Source organism: Oryctolagus cuniculus, chromosome 5 (genome assembly GCF_964237555.1).
Source record: "Oryctolagus cuniculus chromosome 5, mOryCun1.1, whole genome shotgun sequence".
In the NCBI taxonomy this organism is placed as follows: Eukaryota; Metazoa; Chordata; class Mammalia; order Lagomorpha; family Leporidae; genus Oryctolagus; species Oryctolagus cuniculus.
The window spans coordinates 115,182,158-115,197,766 of NC_091436.1; the positions used below are offsets into that span (position 1 = coordinate 115,182,158).

The 15,609-nt window shown below is 38.8% G+C and overlaps 1 protein-coding gene across 1 annotated transcript in view; it reads right to left on the reverse strand.

The window, feature by feature from the left end:
- TINAG (tubulointerstitial nephritis antigen) overlaps positions 1–15,609 on the reverse strand; it is a gene marked incomplete at its 5' end in the record, with an annotated part of 113,473 nt that overhangs the window by 67,537 nt on the left and 30,327 nt on the right. The window contains 3 exon segments of the mRNA NM_001082786.1: positions 1,762–1,793; positions 1,795–1,839; positions 1,842–1,885. Of these exon segments, the coding sequence (NP_001076255.1) occupies positions 1,762–1,793; positions 1,795–1,839; positions 1,842–1,885 (121 nt within the window).

Below are 15,609 nucleotides of genomic sequence, written 5' to 3' on the forward strand. Positions count from 1 at the left end.
CACACTTTATTATTTCCCCTGATTATTTTTCCCTGCCTCCAAATTTACTCAGTGTCACATATCACTCCCACCATTCCAAACACCCTCACTTCAGCTTCTGACAACTATCCTAAATTTTATTTGGTTGCATAACTATTTTTAATATGTGTATATTTGGAGTCTTTATTTTATTTTATTTTATAGCTTTTAATTTCTCTAAAATGCCATTTTTCTTTGTCCAACTACCCTTTGACATTATTTTCTATATCTTTAATGCAACTTACTTTGTTTTTTTCTTAATTGAGCACACATGCCCTTGCATACACACACATGCATGCACACACACACAATTTATCCTGATTTACTGAATACAGAGATATAAAGCTATGTCCTTTGAAATCATGAAAGAATTGAAAGCTGATGTTCTGGTGAGTTAGGGAAGAGGACTGAGCCCTGTGCTGATAATACCTATGGGACTGTGATCTGGGGACATCAAACTCTGTCCAAGTCAGCTTAGCAGGTTGACCTCAGTATTTCACCAATAATGCCTTTTGTTACACATCTTCAGAAATACTACTCTAACTTAAATTTAAGGCCGATTTCTTGTATATCAGCTAGGAGATACAACACATTAACCACATGAGCATAAAATGAAAAATTACTTATTTGATTAAATATCTTCCTCCTCAAGTCAAACTGGACTCAGAAAAGTCCCCATATTAATCCCTAATGCAGCAAGGACAAATACCAGAAAGCAAGAGAGCATTTATACTGGAGGAATAAGATGCAGTAATTGTAGAATGAACAGATGTATCTACCCCATAGGTTAGCTGGGCCAACATTATAGTTCTGCAAAGACATTTCTGGAATGATTGGCCTGATATACAAACAATTAGGCAAAGATATCAACATTTTTCCATCTCCGGGAATGCTGCTCTTCAGAGCTGGCTTCTCAAAGAGCTTGAGTACCTATTTCACAATGATCATAGTGGCTTTAAACTGTTTTTGAGCACTATTTTGGAATTGCCTACAAACCCTGGGGAATAATTTTTCTAAGATCTTGATAGTATCCAATCATCATTATGTTAACTGTTGAAATATAACCAACATTCCTTTGAGGATAATTTTGGAGTACAAAATTCAGGGTGAGCCTGATGAATTCGTTTTTTGGGCTGGTAGACTTACATGAAAGTAGCTATAAACAGAATTGATTCTTTATACCTTTGGATTAATAGTGGCATTAATTTGGAAGCTGATCTTATTAAAAGTTCAGTTATTTCACTAAACAGTAAAATCCTATCTATTTCCTTATATTTATTTACAGTAAAATAAACCATTTGAAGCATTATCAAATGAGTTATAAAGCCTTACTTTCCATCAAGTTAGTTTAACAACTAAACATTTTTAAAACCTATAAAGAGAAAAGAATGAATGAATTATGTGGGGCATGTATATGCTTATTAGAATTACAGGGATAGAGCAATCTTAATATTCTTATTATCTGGCCTTAACTCTCAAATGACAACTAAATCATGGCAGCCTTAGTTTGTACCCCTTTTGATTGATTGACTTCTATTTAAAATTACATGGTAAAAATAAGACAAATTTCTAGAATAAAAATTAATTTTATATAATCTCCAGGTTGCTTTTTCTGCTAAAAATAAGATTTTAGTTTACCATATTAATATTCAAATATCTTAATTCTAAAAACATTTTAATTACTCTCAGGCTCTAGAGTCAAAAGGAACATTTATAAGGAAGTAATTAAAATGAATTTATTACTTGCAGTGGAAAATGCCCACGATGCAGCACAATTTTTTTGATCCAATGGCCCATGAGTCCATCCAGGCCATTTGTAAGAAGCAATAAAAAACTCTGGAAGATCAGTTGTTTCAGGTAAAGTAGCCTAAAGAGGAAGCAGAGACAAATGTGTCAAATGTTTTCAAATGTGTCCTGATAACCATCTTTTAAAAAAGACATGCCCTTTAATAGTGTTTATAATTATTTTTAATAACTCTGAACCTTATACCGTTATTTAGAATGCCTATTTAATTCTATGTCCTAAGTGGCAATTCAATATTGAAACAATAACATTTAAAAAATCAAAAGAACACCACCTAGAAAGCTTTCTCTAGGTTATGGGACAGTGCAATGGTTTCAGTCAACACTTCTCTCATTCAACAATCAGAGTTTTGCACATCCATGTGAAAGATCATGTGGTTTTATTTCAATTTGTCCTCATAGAGAATATTTACTTTTGCGTCCTTCCTTGTTGGAGAGTGTATGTAGGGGCAGGCGCTGTGGCACAGCAGGTTAAAGCCCTTGACTGAAGCGCCGGCATCTCATATATGTACCGGTTCTAGTCCTGGCTGCTCCGCTTTTGACACAGCTCTCTGCTATGGCCTGGGAAAGCAGCAGAAGATGGCTCAAGTGCTTGGGTCCTTGCATCCACAAGGGAGACCCAGAAGAAGCTCCTGGCTCCTGGTTTCAGATAGGCGCAGTCTGGGGAGTGAACCATCGGATGGAAGACCTCTCTCTCTCTGTCTCTGCCTTTCCCTCTAACTCTTTCAAATAAATAAAATAAAATTTTTTAAAAAGAAAAAAGAGGGAGAGTGTATGTCATTCTGAAGTTAAATTAATTTAAAAAATGCATTTGTGGCAACTATATATTGGCATACTTGGAGCCACAAGGAGCACAACAATTTAACAAATGAAACAAGAATTCAATGGTTGATATTATTGAAATCATGTAATGTTAAAAGACTTCAAGAAGTGTGTATTCTCAAGTGCATAATACCATGATGTCTTAAAAGCCCATGTGAAATTTCCACAGTCAGTTTTGGCTGCTATCTTTCCAAGAAGAGAAATTAAATGTTATGAAACTAGCTCTGTTTATTTCTCTAAGAAAACCTACAACACAATAACCTGTTTTTCCCCTAAACTTTTTGAAAGACAGTTGGTTTCCAATTCCCAAAATAATCAAGACTCGAACCAAGTAAGGATGTATTTACTAATTTCTCATCACTTTTTATACATGTTCACATACATAAATCATATTTGAGAGTGCTTTAAATTTTTAAAGTGTTTTAATATTCATTTTTTTTATCTTCATAACAGACCTGTGTGATATAAATAAGGAATCTGTTATTGGCTCTTATCTTCTGAGTGACAATTGAGCTCTAAAAGTTCACAAGACATGCTAAGATCTCTCAGTTAAATAACATTTAGTCCTAGGATTGTCACAGGTTTTAGACTTCTTTATGCCTTCCTCTATTTCTAATATTTTCCTATGTTATCAGACCTATAAGGATACAATACTTTGTAGCAGAAGTAAAATGTCTGTACAAAGATAAGTTTTACCAATTTAAAAATTTTATGATTGTACATTGAACAAGTCAAGCTACTGATTTGCTATCTTGTAATAAAAAAATGACTTGTGACAAGTTCATAATAGCTTTAAGGTATGAAGCAAGGGAAAATTTTAAAATTATGTATCTGCTTGGAAAGATTTGCATCCATAACAATTTATAAATTTGAAATTAATAGGAGAGTTCAGTTTTTATTTAGAGAATCATTATCACCTGATAAGAAGTTATTCATCTTGTTCCATTACTAAAAACATTGCTACTTAGATATATCAATATCACTGTAGAGTATCTGCATGAAAACTTGGAGAACAGTATCATAAAAGTCAGGTTCTGGTGCAATTAGACGGACCACATTGCAGAACCGCAGCACTGGAGCAGAATAAATTTATTGTTCTGAGTAGTTTCCAAGTACTCACTTTCCAAAGACATCTTTCTAACTGGGATAGAAGTACACATATCTTTATACTACTCATATCTTCCAATTCAATTATTGGCTTATTGGTGTGCATTTGAGCATTTACAACACTAAGCTTTCTCAAGGTTCCTGAAATAGGTGGAGTGTCAGTAATCACATTAAAATTCCAGCTTAATAACCTAGCTAAGACATACCTTTCTGCTCTGTTAAAGCAGTAAGATATAAACACTACTTCAAGCACATCTCAGAAGGATTGAGTTATGCAGAATTTTATTTCCACATTTAAGAAATTTACAAAAGTGTTTTGCACATGGAAGATCCTCAATCTCAGAATAATGAGGTACCTATCAGGTAGATTCCATCTCTTAGAAATGAGTTTTTCTTTGTAGGCACATTAAATTAAATAATTATTCTAGTGGGGCTGGCACTGCGGCATAACCAGTAAATCCGTCTCCTCCAGTTCTGGCATCCCCTATGGGTGTCATTTTGAGTCCCAGCTGCTCCATTTCCCATCCAGCTCTCTGCTATGACCTGGAAAAACAGTAGAAGAAGGCCCAACCCTATCGGCCCCTGTGCCTGCATGGGAGACCTGGAGTAAGCTCCTGGCTCCTGGCTTTGGATCAGTACAGCTCCGGCCCTTGTGGCCAATTGGGGAGTGAACCAGCAGATGGAAGAGCTCTCTCTCTCTTTCTGCCTCTCATTCTCTCTCTATGTAACTCTGAATTTCAAATAAAATAAATAAATATTTGAAAAAGTCATTATACTAGCATGCATTTGTTGATTTTATGAAATAGTCTTTAAACATAAAAATATATTGCCTCAATAAGACAAAGGAACAGAGAAACAATAAGCAAAATGACATTCTATTGAAAATATATTTACCAGCAAGATCAATTCATGAAGTTCATTAGATGAATTTTGCAAGATTTTACCACTTAGTTTGTATTGCTATTCTTGAAAATGAGTCCCTAGTATTGGCAGTCCATCAGGCACATATTTATTACCCTACAATTTCATTTGCCTCACAATAGCAAATGATCTGATGCAATAAACACAGAAAATATTTTATATTCCATTATTCCATAATTGCAGTATTCTCTTGTGAGTGTTTTTTATAGTTTATAAGCAGAGGTAGGCATCATATAATAACTTTTAGGAATTGTTAATAGAAATGTGGCCTTAATGAATTATGCATTTTATTTATTTTGTTTTTTGTTCTATTATTTTCCAAAGGATAGTTTAATAAAGCAAAAGAATCAAGGTGCCCAGATGACAGTAACAGAAATTCCAAATGACAGTGACTTAGATAAAATAAGAAGTTATTTTTCAGAAAAATTCATACAATTCCATATGTTCATTTTTAATTATTTTGAAGTTGAAAAATTTTCAATCATAATTAAACTAGATTTCTAACTAAGTTTTAGTTAAGTTTGAAATTAAATATGAATAATCTCCCTGGTACAGTATTTCCATTTGGAAATTAAAAGCTAAATATATTATGAATATAAGAATTAAACCCAGTGATAAATATTGGACTTTTTTTTTTTTACAATAACTCCTTCATTTGATCAAATTAAAATTTTGAAAGAGTGATGGAAATGCAATAACAGTGCATCCTGAGACAAAATTATCAATTTGCTCAAGAATCTCAGTATAAATTCTATGTATTATAACTATTGAGTCTCTAACTACATAATATCTAATCTGGAATGATCCCTTCCACTCTAATTGCACTTACCATCATTTAAATTTGGATAAAATCAGAGTAGCCTACAGAAATACAACACTAGAGAATACAGTTCTCTTTTGACCTTCACAATCTATGTCAGTAGCTATGAATACTGTGACATTTATTAGGAGGTATTTAATATTGGAGAAGAAAGGCTAATTTTCTTATTGCTAATGGCCAAATGAATTTCTTGTATTTAACAATTTCCCTTCCTGCTTTAAGTTTGAAGAGTTATCTAGTGATATTTCTCTAATTTCTAATTATGGAATAATTTTAAACAGTCTACTTCTTGTGTCAGTATTTAAAGGAAGTGCTAGCTTCTCCATTCCTCTCATTTCTTCATCAAGACACAATGTCTAGCTTATCATATGGAGACTCAGAATGACTACATTTTGCTCCTACTGCCCTGCCCTTTGCCCCAGTCTGTTCCACTAAGTTATGGCCAATGGGATGTAAGTAGACCTGTCCTTTGATGACTTCTGAGAACTTAAAGTTTAAGAAACAATTGGTACTTGATTTTTACACATTTTTCTTTTACCTTTTATCTTTCCCAGCTGTCAGGAATTTGGGCCGTAGAGAAGGACCTATATCAGTCTTCTTAAGCCATTAAATAACTTTGGAAAGCCTTGGCAATGGAACATCAAGAAGCATGGTTCTGGGACAGTGCTATGGCTTACCGGGTATAGCTGCTGCCTGCAGTGTAGACATCCCATATGGGCACCGGTTCAATATTGGCTGCTCAGCCACTTCTGATCCAGCTCTCTGCTATGGCCTGAGAAAGCAGTACAAGATATCCCAACTCTTTGGGCCCCTGTGTGGGGAGCAGCCTGGACTGGACTGAGTTACTGGAATTAGGACTTATTCTATGCATCTGCTCTCCCACAATATGGTGCTGGGAGAGAAGTAAACAGCTTCCGCACAGCTGCCTCCAGTTCAACCAATAAACTGTAGGACTTGCTCCTGATTGGAGAGCAGCGTACTCGGCGTGTGGGCAGCCGAGTTGGGATTGGCGGAGGAGGACTATAAAGGAGGAGAGAGACGGCATGCACGGGGAACATCTATGGGGAACATCTAAGAGGAACATCTGAAGGAACACCTGTGCAGCCCCCGAGAGAGCCGGCCGGCGGTGTGCCGCTCCCCTGCGGAAGTGGGGAATGTGGCCAGGGGGAACTGCCCTTCCACGGAGGTGGAAGGGATAGTAGCCAACCCGGGAAGAACCAGCAGCAAACCCGGGGAGGGCCGAGCAGACGAAAGAACAGCGCAGGGTCCTGTGTTGCTCCTCCACGAAGAGGGGGAGCGACATAGTGGTGCCGTGACTCGGATAGGAAACCTAGCTCGGATAGGAAACCTAGGACGGATAGCAAACTTAGGAGGGAAGAAACGGGAAGAAGCAGGAAAATACCAGAGAGAGAGACTAGCAAACAGCCTAGGGAAAAGCCGGACGAAAAGAGGTGCCGGAGGAAGCTGTTGAAAGCCTAGGCATAGACTCAGATACGGACTACGGGGGGAAGCTGGGAGAAATCTCTAAGGTCGAAAGCGAAAGTGAAAGCTAGAACAAACAGACTCGGATGCGGACTGTGGGGAGAGGCCAGGAGAAATGAGGGAGGAGTATTGTTGGAGGAAAGCTTGGGGAAACATACCGGGTAGAGAAAAGTGTTAGGGAAATTGAAGCCGCGGGGGGCAGGCCAAGGCGGACACGAAAGCCACTTTGGGATTCTCAAGTTAGCCCGGGAATAGGGGGCGAAAAGTTGAAACCAGAAGCTGAAACGTAAGCCAGATTGGGATCCGTCTGATTAGTCCGGGGAACTTGGACTGAATGCCGGTGGTGGCGGAAACATTCGCGGAAGCCGCTGCGTGCAGAGAGAGCACAGGGCGTGAATAGATGGGGAACACGGGGCTGGTGCGAGGCCGTGGTGCGGGCGCAAAGTGCGTGGAGACCGCGGAGCGTGCGCGCAGAGCCGGGAACCTGCCGGCGGGGCGAGGCGCCGGGAAGCCGCGCAGAGCCGAGAAGCTGCTGCAGGGCGAGGTGCCGAGAAGCAGCCTCGGGGCGAGCGCCGCCGGGAAGCCGCAGGGATAAGAGAAACAGAAGTTTAGAAGTAAGATGAGAGAAATAGGAATGCTGGAAGATAGAAGTAAAATGGGAGAAATAGGAATGCCCGGAGATAGAGAAATAGAGAAATAGAAAGACCTCCCCTCAACATGGCAATGAGAAAGCTTGGATTCGGTCTGCCTGATTAAGTGAGGCGATGAGCACCTGCGGGCAGCTAGCAGCTTATGCGCCGCAGGTCACCGAAGACAGGCACGAATTAACATCAGTAAGGCTTCCCCACAATACAACAATTAGAAGGCTTGGATTCGGTTTGCCTGATTGTTAGGGCTTGTAAGCCCCTGCAGGCAGAGCAGAGCATGCGCTGCAGGGCACCGAACACAGGCACGCATCAGCGCCTAAAAACCTCCTCACAACATGGTGAAGAGAGGACCCGGATTCGGTTTGCCTGATTGATAGGACTTGTAAGAGCCTGTGGCAACTCTAGCAAGTAGAGCAGAGTGTGTGCCGCGGGACACCGAAGACAGGCGCGTATCAACGCCAAAAAATAAAAAGAAAGGGGGATCTGTGGGGAGCAGCCTGGACTGGACTGAGTTACTGGAATTAGAACTTATTCTATGCATCTGCTCTCCCACAATATGGCGCTGGGAGAGAAGTAAACAGCTTCCGCACAGCTGCCTCCAGTTCAACCAATAAACTGTAGGACTTGCTCCTGATTGGAGAGCAGCGTACTCGGCGTGTGGGCAGCCGAGTTGGGATTGGCGGAGGAGGACTATAAAGGAGGAGAGAGACGGCATGCACGGGGAACATCTATGGGGAACATCTAAGAGGAACATCTGAAGGAACACCTGTGCAGCCCCCGAGAGAGCCGGCCGGCGGTGTGCCGCTCCCCTGCGGAAGTGGGGAATGTGGCCAGGGGGAACTGCCCTTCCACGGAGGTGGAAGGGATAGTAGCCAACCCGGGAAGAACCAGCAGCAAACCCGGGGAGGGCCGAGCAGACGAGAGAACAGCGCAGGGTCCTGTGTTGCTCCTCCATGAAGAGGGGGAGCGACACCCTGTACCCTCGTGGGAGACCTGGAAGTGGCTCCTGGCTCCTGGCTTCAGATTGGTGCAGCTCAGGCCGTTAGGGCCATCTGGGGAGTGAACCAGTGGATGGAAGACCTCTCTCTTTCTTTCTCTCTCTCTCTCTCTCTCTTTCTCTCTCTCTCTCTTTCTCTCTCCCTGCCTCTGCGACTCTGTAACTCTGCCTTTCAAATAAATAAATAAATCTTAAAAAAAGAAGCATGGATATCTAACAGGACAGGGTGCAATTCCAGAGTAGGACCACTGACCCTTAGGTGTGCTGGGGAGAGATCAGTTTATCTCATATTTAAGCCAGTGTCATTTTGGATTTTCATCATTCACAGCTGAGTCTAACATAACTAACACAGCACACATAATTGTAATTAAAGCTGCTAGGTCAATGACATATTTTGTTCAATCCAGGAAGACATCAAATGTAAAAAAGCATCTCAATTTTAGGGGTGCTGAAAACTACAGAAAATGTGCATCTGGAAATGGATGAACTATATTTCTGAAAATGAGATCCTTAAAACACTAATTCTGAAGAATGTAATAGGTAATTACTAGAGGAGTTGATTAATCAAAGAGAACAAACAAAAAAATACTAAGAGGGATAAAACACTGCTTAAAAACTAAATGAATCTGTTTTCATTTCAAAATTTTTTATAAACTGTCAACATACATGAGGCTCTAAAAAGTGGAGATTGTTTTTGTGATTTTGAACGTTCATGATTTTGCCCAAGACATAATATTTTATCTTATTTCATTTCATTTCATATCATTTTATAGTGAAGCAGGTCAAAGAACAAGTATTGTATGGGCTACACTTCAGAAAGAACCATGGTATGAACAAGACAGACACAGAGGCAGGGAAGCCAGAGATCATGTGCACAGTAAATCACCTCAGGAACCCATTTTTGAAAACTACAAAATATTTGTTCATAGAAAAGAAAAAAAATAAATTTTCACATTTCTTTCTGAAGATTTGTCCTGTCGTGATCAACTCAGTCCTGCTGTGCTGGTCAACTCATGTTCAATTATATCACAGTGCTAGGCGTCACACTTTGACTAGCATAGAGAGATGAAACTGAAAACCCCAAAACTGATTTGAGTTATAAACCATTTATTCTGACACAAGAGCCAGGTGAATAATAGGTGAGACCTGCACAACTTTTCTAAAGTTTACCAAAGGGTTTGGAATCCACCCTGAGAAGGAAAGAGAAAAGAGATTTGAGGAGTTATAAATACATATTTTGATATTCTTTGAATTTTAAAATCCCTAATTCAGTTGCAGCAAGAACAACTGGATTCCCAGTCTACCCTTGGCTTTTTTACACATAGATGGAAAGTTCTCAGGTGAGATGAGAGAAATGTGTACTTCCTCATGGACTTTACCATGACACCAGCCACTGACTAGATTTGGAAGCCTGATATCATATGCCCTATGTTCATGTCTGTGGAAGTCAAAATTCAGTCTCATGGGGGAAAATGGTCATTTTTAAATACTAAACAAAATTCATAACTAAATTAACTGATTTTTACTTTTATAGTCAGTGTTATTTCTATAGAGGCTCCTGTGTTCACAGGTGACTTGTCATTGGAATTGGCTAGTTGGTTATTCAAACAGCATTCAAATTAAAAAATTCAGTAATAGTAAAAATTAAACTTGGAAATATTCACTTTTGATTTTTTCAAAGGTGTTCTTCATGACTCAGGAATTTCTATCATTTAATAAATCTATTCCATTATAACTAGTTGGTAGAGAAATATATCTAGTCAATGCTAATGATAAGTATCTAGATGATTGAATGTTTCATTTATTATCTCAAAGATTGGTGGCTTCAAAAGTTATATAACACATAATATATTTTATGTAACTCAATGAATCATAGATAATTATTTCATAAAATTTTTGGTTTTAGTGTCAACTAAATCACTTATATTGAATGACTAACAAAGATGTGCTCGTCCCTGTGGGAGACCTGGAAGAATCTCCTGGCTCCTGGCTTCGGATCAGCTTAGCTCCAGCTGTTGCAGCCATCTGGCGAGTGAACCAGCAGATGGATTACTTTTTTCTCTGTCTCTACCCCTCTCTGTATGTAACTCTGTCTTTCAAATAAATAAAATAAATCTTAAAAAAAACGATGTGCTAGTTTATTGACTGTATTGTAGATTCAAGAATATTTTGAGCATTTTTACTGATATCAGTAATATGCCATTCAATATACCATGAATACAGGTTTTAAGTGTTATACCTGCCTTCTTAATATTTTAATAATTTCCAAATTAGTTCACTTAAGATATAATTTTATGGGTAATAACTTTGGTGAACTAGTTATTTTCCCTGGGGGAATCGATATCACCAATAACAAAACCACAAATTTTGTTTTCATTGAGCCAAGTTTCAAATTAACTCAACTTCCACATTCCAGTATAAAAATTGTATTTTCATTTAAAATATTTTCAATATTCATATTGGGATATAACATAGCAAAACTTCTTAGAGCAATCTTCCAAATTCAAAGGCACCTGAACATTATTTCTGGAAAAACAGTCAGGTACAGCTTTTATTTGATTCAAGAGAACAGTGGAAGAGCTTTCAGGGTTCCCAATGTATGTTTTTAAGTTTTATTTATTTATTTATTTGAAAGTCGAAGGAGAGGGAGAGGGAGAGGGGGAGGAAAAGGAGGAGGGAGATGGAGAGGAAGAGGAAAAGGAAAGGGGAGGGACAGGGAGAGGGAGAGGGAGAGGGAGAGGGAGAGGGAGAGGGAGAGGGAGAGGGAGAGGGGATCTTCCATCGGATGGTTCACTCCCTAATTGGCTACAAAGGCCAGAGCTGTGCTGATCCGAAGCCAGGAGCCAGGAGGTTATTCCAGGTCTCCCATGTGGGTGCAGGGGCCCAAGGACTTGGGCCATCTTCTACTGCTTTCCCAGGCCATAGCAGAGAGCTGGATTGGAAGTGCAGCAGCCAGGTCTCGAACCAACACTCATATGAGATGCCAGCGCTTCAGGCCAGAGTGTTAACCTGCTGCACCATAGCACCAGCCCCCCAGAATGTATTTCATATATTAAAAAACAGTGTGACTCTACCAAAGGGAGATATAATGTGGTATTCACAGACTTATTACCATCGATGAAACTCATAGTTCTGTAAATTGTGAGCTTCATCAGAAAGCCCAGCTCAAAATCCAAGTAGAGGCTGAAACCTGTCTGTACTATGCTACCCAAACCCTTTCTCTTGGCATATTGCTGCTTCTGTCTAGAGAAGCAATTTTTTTTTTCTAATTATCCCAAAGGAAATTTTGTTAACTTAGCCTTGAGTCCTCAGGATTGTATCTCCCCAAAGGGGATCCCACTACTCAAATTCTCATCAAGAAACCATATGGTTTAGGGAGGATCCCTCTCAGACTTCCTTTTCAGTTCTTTTATTTTTCCCACCCTGCTTTCACCTGAACAACAAGCTGTGTTTCTGTCAGTCTTCACTTAAGATTGCTGTCACCACACCATGGCTCAATAGGCTAATCCTCCGCCTGCAGCGCTGGTACACTGGGTTCTAGTCCTGGTCGGGGCGCCGGATTCTGTCCCGGTTGCCCCTCTTCCAGGCCAGCTCTCTGCTGTGGCCCGGGAGTGCAGTGGAGGATGGCCCAAGTCCTTGGGCCCTGCAAGTGCATGGGAAACCAGGAGAAGCACCTGGCTCCTGGCTTCGGATCAGTGCGGTGCGCCGGCTGCAGCGTGCCGGCCACAGCGGCCATTGAGGGGTGGACCAACAGAAAGGAAAGACCTTTCTCTCTGTCTCTCTGTCTCCCTCTCTCACTGTCCACTCTGCCTGTCAAAAAAAATATATATAAGAGCAAGATTGCTGTCAGGAAAAGCTTCCTAAATCCTCCACTTTGCTTTTTCCTATCCTCCGTAAATCAACTTAATTTTATTCCTCATTATTACTAATCAAACTTGGCAAAATGTGTTTGTATTAAGGTTAAACAGAGTTCACATTTATATAATTATGGAAATCTTTGTATAGCATCTATGATATTTCTCTAATTCATGATCACTAGACATTAGGGTTATAGTGATTAGGCCAGGAAAGCAGCTAAGGAGAAGAGCTTGCCCAGGGACTGGGGATAATTCATATTCCTCTTTCCCAACCACAGAAAGGAACTTCTTGAGCCTCAATTCTTTTTTTTTTAATTTTTGAATTGTGAAGTTATTTTTATTAGATATGATTTTAACAATTATATTTAGCATTTAGAAGTGCATTTGAGCTTTATCAAACACATTTCAGGGATTTCTGCAATTTTCAAAGCAACCTACAATGTGAGTTTTGTTGTTACCTATATTTTACAGGACCAAATATTGAGGTTTAACTAGACAAGGTAACGTAATTAGCTATGAATCTGGGATTCACTCATTATATTATTATGTTAAAAAAATTTGGAGAAGGGAAAAACATTTAACCAATGTTAATATTTAATACAATATTCAGAGAAGTCAGTGAAAACAGGATACAGTGAATATCCTTGTCCCAGTAATAAGATGGAAACAAGTTGTCTGGGGTTGTCCTAAGATAGAGCGACTTTGTGAAGCTTTGATAATGTGTCACAGCTCTGTGGCAAGTAAAGGGAGCATACGTATTATATGTGAGTCTCAGTTCTTATACAGGCAGTGTGGTCTCTGAAAGGGAGTCAGTGGGATGGGGTGCAATGAAGTTTCTCCACTTCCCTGAAAGCACAACACTGTTGGCAATTGCCTACCCTAAGAGAACATACAATCCATCTTGTGTAGGAAAGGGGGAAATGTCAGCTCTCCAGAAGCATATATAAAAAAGAAAATTGATTTTTCCTATATTCGGGGGCAATTTAATATCATTGCAGATTTAGTATGTAGTCACCAGGCTAAAAACTAACTTATCTCTTAGCTCTTTTTCTGGCAGCACAACTCAGTTCATATTGATCTCACAATCATCCTAGAAGTACTTGTTATATTTTTTACTCTCTTCTACCTGTCCATTATCAAGTCAACTCTAACACTCAGAACCTCAGTCCTTAAGCTACTGTGCCCTGGAAAAAAGAAGCTGTTTCCTTGCCTTAAAGTGGGTAATGGAAGTCTTACAGCTCAGCTGAATATTCTTTATTGCTTTCCTGGAATTACTTGGCAACAGTATTACATTAATTCATAGCACTAGGTAATTTAAATTCTCCTAAAGTACTAATCATTAAGAATTTTCATTTAAATATCACCACTGAGACCTTTATGCAAACAAATCCCCAGGAGCCAATAGATGATTTAGAATTGGATTTTCCTTTTCTATGCAACAGTGAGTGGCGATGTGGGAAAGAAATGTACCTCATTTTCTCTAGAACATAAAATATTCCAAGCTGCAAAATTTGTTTAAAAAGGAAGTGTTAGAAATAATTCCAAAAATGTATGTAGCTCCATTAAAAAAAAAAGTGTTTGGTTCACTCTAACCCTTAATAAAAGTAAATACACAATCATCATAAAGGGGTACTTTTTCAACAATATTGCTCCTTCTCCTCTCCCAAATGAGATCAAAAATTAAATAGATGACACCAGGAAAAAATATTTTTTCAGTCAATCAAACAGATCACCAAAAACCACAACTCTGAGTCCTAATTTTAAAGATTTTATATCTTTTAGATTTTAGGAAAGATCTAAAAATATATCTAAACTGAGCATTTCAGAAAATTAATTCTGGTTAAGAGATTAAAAGGTTTCTTGCTGTTCTGAACCTGATTTGGTTGAAGCTGACTGACTCTGCTGGAACTCTGAGGACCATGTTGGGGGACAGATCTATTTAGATATCCCAGAACTGCAGTTTAATTAATTTTATGGCTGTTCTTAACCTCTCTCAGTCTCAGTGTGACTTAACCTCTCAAGCTCAATTTACTTGTTTTTCAAATGTGAATAATGACAGTACACACTACATCAAGCTGCTGCGGGAATTAAATGTAATAAAGCACGAACATGTTTACTTAACCCGCAACTACTCAATATATGCCAGTTACTATAAACTTCTCTGATACCAGTTATGATTTAGCAGTCCTAGATGTTGGAATTAGAATTGAAAAACATTCAGCTGATTGCATCTCTCAGAAACAAAACTGGGATGCTCATGTTAAACGTAGAATGAGAGACCTGTGGGTCTGCAATTCATTCAGTAGCAAACAACAATCCTGCTGTCTCAAGATACTGAGACCTTCCAGGCAGATGGGACCTGATGTCTTCCATGCAGACTGGAAAGGCTACACTCTAAAAGCCTGGAGTCCTGCCCTATCCTGAATCAAACTAACATCTCAACTGGCAGGTGTCTATGCCTGAGAAAAACCCTACACAGGGTGCTAAGTCTGAAATTACCAGTATTTATTTTATTCTCATGTAGAAATGGATCAAGAGCCATCAAAACATAATTTTGAGAACTCACAATATACCTGTGTTTAGTTAGAAAAGAAAAAAAAAAAAACAAAACTTATGGGGTACAGTAAAAGCAATGTTAACAGGAAAGTGTGTTTCTCTCTATCTCTCTCTCACTGTCCATTCTGTTGGTCCAAAAAAAAAAAAAAAAAAACCAAATAAATAAATAAATCTTTTAAAAAGGAGGAAAGTTTATAGCAATAGGTGCATACATCAAGAAATTGAAAAGGCACCAAAAAATGAGCTATCAACGCATCTCAAGATCTAGAAAAACTTCAGCAAATGAGAACCAAAACTAGTAGGAGAAGAGAAATAATCAAAATCAGAGTAGACATCAACAGGATTGAATGCAAAAAATAATATGAAAGATCAGCCAAACGAAGAGCTGGTTTGATGAAAAAAAATAAACAAAATTGACACACCATTGGCCCAACTAACTAAAAAAAGAAAAGACCCAAATCAATAAAATCAGAGATGAAAAAGGGAATGTAACAACAGACACCACAGAAATAAAAAGAGTCATCAGAAATTACTACAAGGACTTGTATGCCAGCAAACAGGGAAATCTATCAGGAATGG